We start from the raw sequence: 14,546 nt of genomic DNA, 5'->3' as shown, positions 1-14,546 counted from the left end.
CATAATCAAAGGTGCAGAGCATTGTATATGGCACAGCTTTCTATGGAGCGTCTATGGGGCCATAATGAACTGTGCAGAGCATTATATATGGCACAGCTTTATGTGGAGCATCTATGGGGCCATAATGAACGGTGCAGAGCATTATATGTGGCACAGCTTTATGTGGAGCATCTATGGGGCCATAATGAACGGTATGGAGCATCTATTTTTAATTTTGAAATTCACCGGTAGCTGCTGCATTTTCCACCCTAGGCTTATACTCGAGTCAATAAGATTTCCCAGTTTTTTGTGGCAAAATTAGGGGGGTTGGCTTATACTCGGGTCGGCTTATACTCGAGTATATACGGTACTTTTTATTAAGGCATATATCCAAAATGTAATACAGTTTAACTCAAACTTCAGACAGATACCAAAATTACAAAGCAGATTGATACATTTTCATTTAAAATGAACTAGCCCCTTTACCCAGTACCCCACCCCCATCTCCCTCCCCACCTCCCCCCCAAACCCCATCCCAATATCCTTTATTGTCAAACTAGTACATCTCCTCTTGATAAATTTATACACAGCTTTACAAAAGCTTAGCTGTACAAGTACAATTTCTGCGGAGCTAATTAACCAACTCCCAACCATCTCTGCAATAGATCAACAGACGCCACACCCGCACAATCCATCCATCCGCCCCTCACATTTTTCAGATTTTGCATGTTGACCTCTCTTAATGTATATATTCCTTTCTATGAGGACAATAAAGTTTATTTTATTCACAAACTCTTTTTTGACTGATGTTTTTTCATCTAACCAATGCATCGCAATGAGCTTCCTAGCAGCATATAGCAATCTTGCAATAGCCAGTTTCCCACATTCATCCGTAGCAATATCATCCATACATCCCAGGAGGCAAGTCAGCGGGTTACGAAAAATATTTATCCCCGTCACTTCTTGAATCAGACTGAGCACTTTCACCCAAAAAAGCTGTGAACACGACCACATCATGTGTAGAAGGTCGGCTCCTTCCTCAGAACACCTTGGACATTTTGAGTCTCCTCTCAGACCTGCCTTCATCATCCATAACGGGGTCCTGTAAACTCTATAGACTAAATAAAGCTGTGATACCCTTTTAGCCTCACTTAAAGAAATCTTGGGAATATATTGTAATATGGACTCCCACGGAGACTCCGAAAAAGGACCCAGATCTGCCATGCATTTCTCCCTCAACATTAATGGATGTCTCAGTAAAAAAAGTGTCCAACAGGCCCCTGTACATCAAGGTGATGAACCCCCTTGAATTCCTCCAAGGTCCTATGAGATTCAACAAACTATCCGACTGCAAAACCACACGTGACACTTCGTTTTGTTTATTTAGGGCATGTCTCAGCTGCAGATCCTGGAAAAACATCTTCTGGCTCAGAGGAAACTCATTCCTGAGCATTTCAAACGTTGTAATAACACCACCATCAAATAACTGAGACACGAACCAAATACTAATACGCCTCCACTGGCCGATCCCCCGCAATCTCATGAGCTCCGTCATTCAAGGGTCAAACCAAATCGACGCATATCGCGTAAATTCTGTCACCCCCTCCACTGTTTAATTTCCTGCCAAACTTTCCCCATCATAACTATGGTTGGGAATTTTTCTTGGTTCAATCTAAATCTACCCACTTCCAAACTGCTAACAATGGACCCTTCCCCACTCTATATTCAGTGATTATCCCAGCTGATGTATTTTGGCTAGATTCTCACCAGCCCACCATATGTTGACATTGAGACACTATATAGCATATCCAGGGGTTAGGGACAGACAAACCACCCTCATCCTTCGATTTCTGCAGATGCTCTAATTTGATGCGTGCCCATCCACCCTTCCAAACCAGATCCCTAAATAGAGCATTAATTCTATAAAATTTGCTCTGTGCCAACCACACTGGAGCATTATGCAGAATATAGAGGAGGTGAGGCATAAGTGTCATTTTGATCAGATTGACTACCTGCCACAGACAGAAATTCCCTAACCCACCCTAAACCCAAACCCTAGCATTCTGGAGGAGACCACTTTCATTTTCAGAGCAGTTCTGAAATAACGAAGTATAACATTTGAAAAAGGGGGGAGAAGAAGGTAAAAAGAAGTCACAGGGCTCGTGCACACGCTGTGGAATCTGCTGCGGTTTTTTCTGCTGCGGAATTGGAAAATCCGCAGTGCAAAACCGCTGCGGTTTTCACTGCGGATTTTCAACAGCACTTTCCTATTGGTGCATGTTGAAAACCGCTGCGGAATCCGCAGAAAGAAGTGACATGCAAGAAGTGACATGCTCCTTTTTTGCGGAAAAAAAGAAGGAGCATGTAACTTCTTTCTGCGGATTCTGCAGAGGTTTTCAACATGCACCAATAGGAAAGTGCTGTTGAAAACCCGCAGAGGAATCCGCAGAAGAAACCGCAGGAAAATCCGCAGTGAATAGTGTAGTTACTTACCGATAACGGTATTTCTCAGAGCCCATGACAGCACTACCAGAGAGGGAATCCGCCCTTCAGGGACAGGAAACCTACAGGATAAAAAGGGCGGTACCTCTCTCCTGCCTCAGTTTAGTTTACAGAGCATCAGAGGTCCTCCAGGTTAGTGACAAGAAATACACATATTTTTAGCAAAATACTTATGAAGATTACACCGTGTCTAAATCAAACACACATTTCGTATAATAAGGTGCTCACCGCACACGTGATAAGGGGGGGGGAATAAGCAGGTGCTGTCATGGGCTCTGAGAAATACCGTTATCGGTAAGTAACTACACTATTCTCAGTCGCCCATGACAGCACTACCAGAGAGAATTGCAGAGATTATTGCTTTAGGGAGGGACCACAGCCTGCAAGACCCTTCTTCCGAAGGTTAAGTCCGACGAAGAGGCTAAGTCTAAGCGATAGTGCCTAAAGAAGGTTGAAGGTGTTGACCAGATGGCCGCTTTACAGATTTTATCTATTGGTACCTCCGACCTTTCGGCCCAGGAGGTCGCCATAGCCCTTGTAGAGTGTGCCTTGAGTCCTTCAGGAACTGCGTTTCCTGTGGACGAGTATGCCAAGGCTATCGCATCAGTAACCCAACGAGCTATAGTGCTTTTGGAGGCTTTGAGTCCTTTCCTAGGTCCCTGAAAACAGACAAAAAGACAGCCTTCCTTCCTACACTGACGGGAGGATTCTAGGTAATGTATTAAACACCTTCTCACATCTAAGGTGTGGAATTCTTCCTCTTTGATTTTTCGGGTTTGGACAGAAGGAAGGAAGGATTATTTCCTGGGATCTATGGAAATTGGAAGCAACCTTGGGTAGATAAGCAGGGTCTGTTCTCAATACTACCCTATCCTCCATGATTTGTGTGAAGGGAGGGTTCGCAGATAGAGCCTGAAGGTCACTAATCCTACGGGCAGATGTTAGGGCTGTAAGAAGGGCCGTTTTAAGGGATAAGATTTTAAGTGGTATCGAATCTATGGGTTCAAACGGGGGTTCTGTCAGAGCTGAAAGTACTAAATTTAAGTCCCAAGATGGAGGGCTTCTAATTTTTATTGGCCTAGAACGTACAGCGGCTTTAATGAATCTTGCTACCCATGGGTTAGTGGCAATACTATCATTGTATAACGCCCCTAAGGCCGCTACCTGCACTTTTAAGGTGCTCACCGAGAGGCCCATATCCAAGCCTTTCTGTAGGAACTCTAATATTTTGACTACTGGAACCCCATCTTGTAGTTTTACCCCGGAGGTGGACAAACTTTTTCCAAGTTTTACCATAGATTTTAGTTGTTATTGTCTTCCTACTTTTTAATAGTGTGGAGACTAAATTATCTGAGAATCCCCTTGCCCTTAGCAGTGAACTTTCAAGTTCCACGCTGTCAAGTGTAGATTTGCCGACTGAGGGTGGAACACCGGCCCCTGTGATAAGAGGTCCGGGAGATCCGGAAGGACCCAGGGATCTGTGACCGATAGGATTCTCAGCCAGGAAAACCAGGCCCTTTTGGGCCAGAAGGGGGCTATTAGAATGATTCTCGCCCTGTCCTGTCTTATCTTCCGTAGAACTGCCGGTATAAGTATATGAGGGGGAAAGGCATATGTCAGACCGTGAGTCCAGGGAATCGAGAATGCATCCAGTGCTCGGGGGTTCCCTCTGTTTAGAGAGCAAAACTGTTTTACTTTTCTGTTCTCTATACTGGCAAAGAGGTCTATTACTGGTACCCCCCAGATTTTTGTGATCTGATCGAAGACCCTTTGGTTCAGAGCCCATTCCCCCTGTTTCAGCTGGGTACGGCTTAGGAAGTCTGCCTTTTTGTTCACTACGCCTCTTATGTGTAACGCCGAGAGGGATAGGAAGTGATGTTCGGCTAAGGTGAAGATTTGGGAAGTAGTTTTCATCAGGGCTTGGGATCTGGTCCCCCCCTGGTGGTTCAGGTAGGCCACTACTACGTGATTGTCTGAAAAAACCCGGACATGTTGTCCCCGTAGTTTGGGAAGAAAAATTGACAGAGCATGGCTCACTGCGCAAAGTTCTTTTTGATTTGAGGATACTCTTGATCTGTCCAGACCCCCTGAGTAACACTGTTTTCCAGGTGAGCTCCCCACCCCGTGGGACTGGCATCCGTGGTAACTACTCGATGTGTATCTATCACCCACGGAACTCCCTTTGATAGATTGGAATCTAGCCACCAGTCTAGGGAACGAATAGTGTCTGAACTTAGAGTCATGCGACCTTCTAGGTGTCCCCTCAGTGTAACCTGATTTTTCAGGATATCCCACTGGAGGTCTCTCGTGTGGATCTGAGCCCACTGTACTGCCGGGAGACAAGCAGAAAGGGACCCCAGCAGTGACATCGCTCCTCTAAAGGTACCTTCACACGAAGCGACGCTGCAGCGATAGCGACAACGATGTCGATCGCTGCAGCGTCGCTGTTTGGTCGCTGGAGAGCTGTCACACAGACCGCTCTCCAGCGATCAACTATGCCGAGGTCCCCTGGTAACCAGGGTAAACATCGGGTAACTAAGCGCAGGGCCGCGCTTAGTAACCCGATGTTTACCCTGGTTACCAGCGTAAAATCTAAAAAAAACAAACAGCACATACTTACATTCACGTCCCCCTGCGTCCACTTCCTGACTGACTGAGCGCCGTACAGTGAGAGCAGAGCGGTGACGTCACCGCTGTGCTGCTTTCACTTTCACTTTGCGGCGCTGAGTCAGAGGAGGAAGCAGACTGCAGGGGACGCAATGTGAGTATGTGCTGTTTGTTTTTTTTACATTTTACGCTAGTAACCAGGGTAAACATCGGGTAACTAAGCGCGGCCCTGCGCTTAGTAACCCGATGTTTACCCTGGTTACCAGTGTAAAATATCGCTGGTATCGTTGCTTTTGCTTTCAAACACAATGATACACAGCGATCGGACGACCAAATAAAGTTCTGGACTTTATTCAGCGACCAGCGACATCACAGCAGGATCCTGATCGCTGCTGCGTGTCAAACGAAACGATATCGCTAGCGAGGACGCTGCAACGTCACGGATTGCTAGCGATATCGTTATAATGTCGTTTCGTGTGAAGGTACCTTTAAGGTCATATGAGGGTTTGAGCGAGCTCCGGACACAATGCTTAATATTTGTTTCTTCTGGTCTGGAAGGCGACATTCCTGTAAAACCGAGTCCAGAGTTAGGCCCAGAAACTCTTGCACCATGGTCGGTTCCAGTTTTGACTTCTGGAGATTTAGGAGCCAACCTAATTCCGTTAGAGTTTTTATTACTCTGCTGCACTGTTGGCGACAATGTTGGGCTGAGCTGCTGACAATTAGGAAGTCGTCTAGATATGGTATTATAATAATGTCCTTCTCCCTTATGTGGGCCATCATTTCTGCTACCACCTTGGTAAATACACAGGGCGCTACTGAAATGCCAAACGGGAGGGCCTTGTACTGGTATTCTTTCACTACTCCCTCCATGACTACTGCTAGTCAGGTATTTCTGTGAGTTTTTGTGGATGGGGACGTGATAGTACGCGTCGCTGAGATCCAACACTACCATGAAACAATTTGGAAACAGGTTTTTTATTGTAGATTTTATCGATTCCATTTTGAATGTTTGATTCTTTACATAACTGTTTAATCTCCGTAGATTTATTATTGTGCGGAAGGAACCGTCCGGCTTTGGAATCAGAAACAGTGGGGAAAAGAATCCTTTCCCCCTTTCCAGTAAGGGAACTTCTCGGATCACATCTTTGGTTATGAGTTTTGAGATCTCTTGTTCCAAGGCCTGTTGTTGCCGCAGTGAGGGTTTCAATGGAGTGACCACATAGTTTTGGGGAGGAAGGGTGGTAAAGTTTATTTGAAGTCCCATTTTTATTAGGTTTAAAATCCAAGTACTGGAAGAGATTTTTTCCCAGGCCGGAAGGTATTGAGACAGTCTCCCTCCCACCCTGGGGGAGGTGTCACTTAGGGTTTTTTTTATTTCTGGGGGAATTGCCAAAGAGGAAGCCCCTGTCCCCTATTTCTCCCCTCCTCCCACCTGTTCTGTTCTCTAGGGGGGCGTCTGCGGAAAAATTTCCTGTTCCGAAAGGGCCGCCTAACGTATGGTGCGGCCAGGTTAGGGAATCCCTTCTTCTTATCTCCTGCTTTTTGTAAAATGTCATCTAGGGTTTCTCCAAACAGAAATTTTCCCTCACATGGGATTGAACAGAGTTTTTGTTTTGTCTGTAGATCGCCTGGCCAGTTTTTCAGCCATAGTGTTCTACGAGCTGCATTAGACAGGGCTGCCGATTTTGAAGTCAGTTTGATAGAGTCCGCCGAAGAGTCAGCCAGGAAGGCTGCCGCGCCCCTAATCATGGGAATTGATTCAATTACTTTTTGTCTAGATACTCCATCCCTTAACTGTTTCTCCAGATTGTCTATCCAAATCATTAGAGATCTGGAAGTACATGCGGCCGCTATGGCGGGTCTTAAACATCCCCCTGCTGACTCCCAGGTCCCTTTTAGGAAGGTGTCGGCTCTTTTATCAAGGGGGTCTTTTAGTGTTCCCATGTCCTCAAAGGGCAGTGCAAATTTCTTTGACGCTTTAGCTACTGCCACGTCAAGTTTAGGGGCTTTGTCCCATGATGTAGAATCATCTTCCGCAAAAGGATATTTCCTTTTAAGGGAGGGTACAGATGAATTTTTTCTTTCTGGCTTCTCCCACTCCTTTTTAATTAGGGCCTGCACGTTTTCGTTAAGTGGGAAAACTCTGCGTTTTTTTCTGGCCCAGACCGCCAAACATAATGTCCTGTACCGTTTTGTCAGGACGTGGGTCTAGGACACCCATTGTAGATCTTACAGTCTTTACGAGGGCGTCTATTTCATCTAAGGGGAAGCAGTGGCGGCCTCCACTCTCAGAGTCTGAGGAGGAGGAGGAACCTTTCCTGTCTGACATATCCTCATCAGAGCTAGAAGGATCGGAGTGAGAAAGGGGGACAGGTGTTCTCTCCTTAACCCCCTCCCCTTTAAGGGATTTAAACGCTGTTTCTACCTCTGACCTTATTACTGAATGTAATTCAGAGGCAAAACTAGGGGTTTCTTCACAAAGGACTTGTCCTATACAAGAACCGCATAATTTCTTATCCCAGTTCTGTAACAGGGGTTCTCCACATAAGGGACAGTCTCTGTTTAGTTTTCTCCGTTTTTTTTCTTGCCTAAAAAATAAACGGAAAAGGGGACCCTAATTATTTGGTGAACTTTCACGAAGATCACTCACCCATCTTGCGCAGCTACAGGTACCAGTTCTGGAGGAGGTACGGGATCTTGTATGAGACCCGAAGTAGAAGGTGTCGGCTGGCTGGACATATTGGAGCCTTTACTCTGCGGTGTGGAATGGCTCCTGGAGCGGGTACTTCGGGTGCCTGCAGAGGTCCTTCTCTTTGTGTCGCCCGACTTGCGCTGGTGGTGTCGCTGCGGCGGTGGCTGTAAGGGCTGCGCCGGCTGGAGCTGCTGATCGCTGTCCACCATACTGGGACTGCATGCAGCAAAGGGCGCTCTTACAGCATTGTTTTAAATAGAGCGCCGATCACCCCTCCTCCAGGCTGCGTTGTAGGGAAGTGCTGGTCCCCAGTGCGCATGCGCGCTCCCCGGGACCCGGAAGTAGACAGCGTCTACATCCGGTGCGGCGGCCATCTTGGTGCTCTCACACACCAGGCCGTCGCTCCGGACCAGACCTCTCTGCAGAGGCACGCCGGGTCCCTGAAGCCCCTACCCCAATCCGGGGAGGCAGCCGCGCTCCCCTCCGCACGCTCTGCAGCCCCATCGGACCCAGAAGCGGCGGCGTCGGACACCGTGCCAGCGGTGACAGGGGCCTCCCCACCGTCATACCTCCACTGGTCGGCTCCGGATCACAGGTACCGATCCTGAGGGTTCCCCTGTCAGGGACAGGAAACAAAACTGAGGCAGGAGAGAGGTACCGCCCTTTTTATCCTGTAGGTTTCCTGTCCCTGAAGGGCGGATTCCCTCTCTGGTAGTGCTGTCATGGGCGACTGAGAAAACCGCAGTGGTTTTGCACTGCGGTTTTTCCAAATCCGCTGCGGAAAAATCCGCAGCAAAATCTGCAAAGTGTGAACAAGCCCTTAAGGCATAGAATATTTGTTGGCAGCCCTGGAGTATCTAACCAAGGACTCCATACCTTTTAAATTTGGGAATAGAGTTACGAATCTGATTGGACAGAGGAGTCTATTATTTATCTTTCCTTGTAGATGGAGGTTGTGTGTAACCAATGAAATGAAAGACGTTTACATGCTTGAAATAAGATACAAGAGATACCTATGAATAGGGGCAAGTCAGGATCCACTCCATCTTCAAATAATTCCAGTATACATATACGAGGGATCTGTAAAAAATTTCACTGCACACACAGTTTCTATCAAGAAGATGACCTCATTCCAAAATGGGTTTATCTGTCTATACCATCACTTAGAGCTGGACAAACCATTTAAAGAGGTTTTACTATTTTGTTTACTGCCAAATAAGGAGTCGAGCAGCACAGTTCTCACCTCCGCCATGCAGAGGTTATTACAAACAAAAAAGGCAGCACTCTGTAGCGCCAAAACTTGCAAACATGAAATATGAAAATTGAATTGCATTACTGCACTAGAAATATGAAAAATTGAGAAAGTTTAGAGGATAAATTGGCCAATTCATGTGTACCTACTAGCCACGATAAGACATTTCTCGTTTACCAGGACCTAAATGCCTTTCCTCTCTTAGAATGAAGTCTTCATCTGTATGGGAACATGAATCCCCTGTTAGACTAAAATCTATATCTCTGTGGAGGGTTAGTGGTCCTGCTGTGATTAAATACACCTGTGGCTAAAAGGTGGAGTGCTCAGTCAGAAGGCTAATGAATACAAGTTTTAAAAAACTGACCGTCACATCTAAACAGACTAAGGCTATGTTCACACGTTCAGGATTTCCATCCTTTTTTTTTCCTGACTGAAACTGCAGGTCTCTGCAGAAAACGCAGGTGCGTTTTTTGGTGCGTTTTTTGGTGCGTTTTTGGTGCGTTTTTTAGTGCGTTTTTTGATGCAGTTTTGTCTGCAGATTGTCTGTGTTTGACAGAAATAAAGTTTACTGCAGTGGGGGGAAAAAAAAAAAAAAAAAATGATGTCATTTCCTTGTCCAACCCTTTTCTTCTTCCATCCTCCATTTTGGGACTAAACACCAAAATGAGTGGACGTGTTTTGAATGACAGCGCTCCGCGTTTTGCGCCGCATGCGTCACTGCAGCGCACGCATCCGGGCGCAGAGGACGCAGCAAGTTGCATTTTTGCTGCGTCCAAAATCAATCAAAAGAAGGACGCATGCGGCGCAAAACGCAGCGTTGTGCATGCGTTTTGCTGCGTTTTACTTTGCGTTGTGTGTTGCGGCGCCGACGCTGCGGCGCACAACGCAAATGTGAACATAGCCTAAGTGCCACGTATTTCAGTGCCACGTGCCACGTATTTAAGTGCCACGTATTTAAGTGCCACGTGCCACCTATTTCAGTGCCACGTATTTCAGTGCCACGTATTTAAGTGCCACGTGCCACGTATTTCAGTGCCACGTATTTAAGTGCCACGTGCCACGTATTTAAGTGCCACGTATTTAAGTGCCACGTGCCACGTATTTCAGTGCCATGTGCCACGTATTTCAGTGCCACGTATTTCAGTGCCACGTATTTCAGTGCCACGTATTTAAGTGCCACGTGCCACGTATTTAAGTGCCACGTGCCACGTATTTAAGTGCCACGTGCCACGTATTTCAGTGCCACGTATTTCAGTGCCACGTATTTCAGTGCCACGTATCACGTATTTCAGTGCCACGTGCCACGTATTTCAGTGCCACGTGCCACGTATTTAAGTGCCACGTGCCACGTATTTCAGTGCCACGTATTTCAGTGCCACGTATCACGTATTTCAGTGCCACGTGCCACGTATTTCAGTGCCACGTATTTAAGTGCCACGTATTTAAGTGCCACGTGCCACGTATTTAAGTGCCACGTATTTAAGTGCCACGTGCCACGTATTTAAGTGCCACGTGCCACGTATTTCAGTGCCACGTGCCACGTATTTCAGTGCCACGTATCACGTATTTCAGTGCCACGTATTTCAGTGCCACGTGCCACGTATTTAAGTGCCACGTGCCACGTATTTCAGTGCCACGTATTTCAGTGCCACGTATCACGTATTTCAGTGCCACGTGCCACGTATTTCAGTGCCACGTGCCACGTATTTAAGTGCCACGTATTTAAGTGCCACGTGCCACGTATTTAAGTGCCACGTATTTAAGTGCCACGTGCCACGTATTTCAGTGCCACGTATCACGTATTTAAGTGACACGTGTCACGTATTTAAGTATCCACGTATCCCACGAAGATTTTCCATGGAGAACAGACACATCCAGAGATATGTCTGCTCTCCACGGATGCAGCAACACACTGACAGGAGCCATAGTTCCTGTCGGTGTGTCACTGCGCATGCGCGAGCGAGTTTACCGGCGGTCATTGACCCCGGCACTCTCGCTTAACGGCAGTGCTGCGTGGGAAAGTTCAACGCAGCTGTACTGCTGTTAACCGAGACGCCGGAGCCGCTGAACTCCGGAACAGTACGCGATACACTGCTAGGAGCTTCGCTCCTGGCAGTGTATCGCCGGAGAGCAGGGGATCGGCGTGGGACACTCGTTTTATGGATTCTGCGGACAGGGAGTATGAATTTGGTTTATTATTTTTGGATTTTTTCCTGGAGGATCGAGGGCTTCGCCTACCAGTGTGCTGTTGGTGAGTATATACTCTGTGTTATGTGTTGTATGTACTGTACTGTGTGTCATGTATGTGTATTGTGTGTAGGTGTTTGGTGTAAACTTTACTATTGTGCTAAGTCGCCGGACACAGGGACAACTCTCCCATCCTAATACCGGATGGGAGTAGTAGTCCCATACGGCGACTTAGCACAATGGAGGCACTATCGTCGCATGGGGACACACACACACACACACACACACACACACACACCAAATTAATCAAACGGCCGACCCGATCCCCATGCGACGCTATGCCTCCATGTCTCTCCGCCCACGCACTTCCGGCCCCGCACTTCCGCCGGCTTCCCCGCACTTCCTGCAGCAGCGGTTCTGCACATCAAACCGCAGTAAAACACGCAGATATATTTTTGATCTGCGTGTTTTACTGCGATTTTGACCTCACAATGGAGGTCTATGGGTGCAGAACCGCTGCGGTTCAGGAAGAAGAATTGACATGCTCCTTCTTTTTTCCGGGAGCTATTCAGCACGGCTTTTTTTTTAAATTTCCGGACCATGTGCACAGTGTGTCCTGTTTTCCATAGGGTACAGTGTACTGTACCCTGCATGGAAAACAGCTGCGGAACCGCAGCGGCAAAACCGCCGCGGTTCCGCGGTAAAAAACGCACTGTGTGAACATGGCCTAAGTGTGAACAGGTGCTGAACCTAGAGTCACCAACTCATATACAGTACATACAAACAAAAAAAGGCAGCCTTTGTTTTTTGTTTTTTTTAAGTACATGAGTTGGTGACTCTGGGTTCAGCACCTGTTCACACTTCTTTGAATGTGACGGTCAGTTTTTTAAAATATGCAGAAGTTATTGACACGCTGGATAAACCAAAGGTGAACAAAAAGTCTTACCTGTTAGTTTTCATTACAGGATTAAAAAAAGTACTGGATGCCTGTGGAGTGGTAAAATTTGGAAGAACCTGAATCTCAGTGTTGGCCTCTTTTAAGGTTTCTTGTGGTCTTCCTGTTGGAGTGTTGGAAAAACAAACAAATGCAAAGATATTTCATATGAAGCACTCAGATACAGAAAAATTGACTATTTGTACAGAAATGTGGCCAATAAGACTATAAACTAGAAACATTTATTACAATCAGGACGGTTTGCCGGCCTGCACTGGAATACACTGTATAACTGGCTCAAAGAGGGATCTTATGGGATTACTGCAGAGTCTATGCACTAATAATGCTGCAGACACAAGGCTACTGCTTGATGACTCCTGACATTTGGAGCCCTAGATAGATAAACATTGCTCCAACTTATCACTTTTAAAAATATATTTAAAAAATTAACTTGAAAAAATGTAAACCTAAAACTGACGTGTTAAAAAAAAAAAAAAAGAAAAAAAAAAAAGAAAAATTCTATAGTATATAGTTTACCAGAGAATAGCTTGTACAATACATATCAGTACATGTAGCATCCAAAAAACATCATTTACCTGCAGACATAGTGGTAATTTGCCAGTAAATAGTGTTTAAATTCTACCAGGATATCTTACTGGAGCAGTGACTACAGAGGGAAAATAAAGTTACATTCTCCCTGCAGCCACTCACTTCCATTCATCAGTGCGGTGCAGGAAGCTGTTACAGTTACTGCTCACTATAACCTGAGCTCACAGCATGGGAATTATTACAGCTGCGCTCACTGTGTAGTGAGATGTGTCTAACAACCTCCCCAACCCCCCACCCCCGATGACTGGAAATGACGAGCAGCTGCAGGAAAAAATAAAACTTCACTGGAAGATGCAGAAAATCATGGGATGTCCCAAAGCATTCCCCAGAGAAGGGAATAAATATGAATGTGTATGGCGAAACCCCTCAGAAGGCAACTCTAGCAACCTCTGTTCAAAGCACCTTTCTGCCCAAGCTCAAATTTGTCAAGGTGGATGAACCCTGTAGAATTGTGAGAAAGTGTGAAGTAAGACCAAGTAAAAGACTAACAAAGCTGCAAGGTCGATGCCTGATGACGGACAGCTCAGAAAGCCACAATGCACAAGTTGAATGAGCCTTCACCCCTGGCATGGGCCCTTTGTTCTTTGCTTCAAAAGCTTCCGGGATGGCAGAGCAAATCTAGCGGGCAATGGTCGCCTTAGAAGTAGAGTGACTTCAATGAGGGCCTTCAGGAATGAAGCAGGAAACCTGAACATCTGAAGGAATCTGTCACCATCAGGTAGTGACAACACCCTGCTGATCAAATCCAAATGGGTGTCAGGATTTCTCAGCTGAATTAGAAGGAGAAGAATTGAGAAGAGCGACAGGACAGAGGTGCTAGTTCAGATACTAGCCTGATAGAAGTGATAGCATTCAAGAATGCCACCTTCTAGGAAAGCCAGCGTAGAGAAAAGGAGATTTTTGTTTACTTACCGTAAAATCTTTTTCTCCGAGCCACTCATTGGGGGACACAGGACCATGGGTGTTATGCTGCTGCCACTAGGAGGACACTAAGTAGACAGAAAGATTAACTCCTCCTCTGCAGTATACACCCCTTCGCTGGATACAATTTCAACCAGTTCGGTAGTAAAGCAGTAGGAGCATGAACAAAGACAACTATGTCAAAACCAAAGAAGTAACAACAAGCCAAAACAGGCTAACAGGGTGGGTGCTGTGTCCCCCAATGAGTGGCTCGGAGAAAAAGATTTTACGGTAAGTAAACAAAAATCTCCTTTTCTCCTACGCCTCATTGGGGGACACAGGACTATGGGACGTACAAAAGTAGTCCCTGGGTGGGGAACAATATGCTAATACCCCATGTACCACTGGCTTACGGCTTAAGGAACTGCCACTTGCAAAATGCGCCTGCCAAGGGCGGCGTCTGCAGAAGAGATAGAATGAATGTGGTAATGCTTGGTAAAAGTGTGCAAACTGGACCACGTCGCAGCCTTGCAGACCTGCTGTGCTGACGCCTGGTGCCGAATGGCCCACGAGGCGCCTACCGACCGAGTAGAATGAGCCTTGATCCCAGCTGGGATAGGAACACCTTTGACACGATAGGATTCTTGAATGGCTGATCGAATCCATTTTGCCAGAGTGGCTTTTGAAGCAGGAGAACCCTTCCTGGGCCCCTCTGGAAGTACGAACAGGACGTCTGACGTGCGGAAGGGAGCCGTCCTTGAGACGTACCGACGAAGAGCCCTCACCACATCAAGGGTGTGCAGAGCCTTTTCGATGCGATGGACCGGTGCCAGACAGAACAAAGGCAGAACAATTTCCTCATTGAGGTGGAAAGAGGACAC

At 46.5% G+C, this 14,546-nt stretch overlaps 1 protein-coding gene across 11 annotated transcripts in view; it reads right to left on the bottom strand.

The window, feature by feature from the left end:
• The window catches only part of TRMT1L (tRNA methyltransferase 1L), an 88,795-nt gene that overhangs the window by 41,596 nt on the left and 32,653 nt on the right, over positions 1-14,546 (bottom strand). For all 11 annotated transcript variants that reach the window (XM_077252020.1, XM_077252028.1, XM_077252025.1 and 8 more), the window contains one exon: positions 12,169-12,280. In XM_077252020.1, coding sequence (XP_077108135.1) covers positions 12,169-12,280 — 112 coding nt within the window. The remainder of the gene's footprint in view (positions 1-12,168; positions 12,281-14,546) is intronic.

Source organism: Ranitomeya variabilis, chromosome 4 (assembly GCF_051348905.1).
Source record: "Ranitomeya variabilis isolate aRanVar5 chromosome 4, aRanVar5.hap1, whole genome shotgun sequence".
NCBI classification, from domain to species: Eukaryota; Metazoa; Chordata; class Amphibia; order Anura; family Dendrobatidae; genus Ranitomeya; species Ranitomeya variabilis.
Note: the sequence above shows the minus strand (reverse complement) of the source record. Positions and strands in the feature narration are given on the sequence as shown.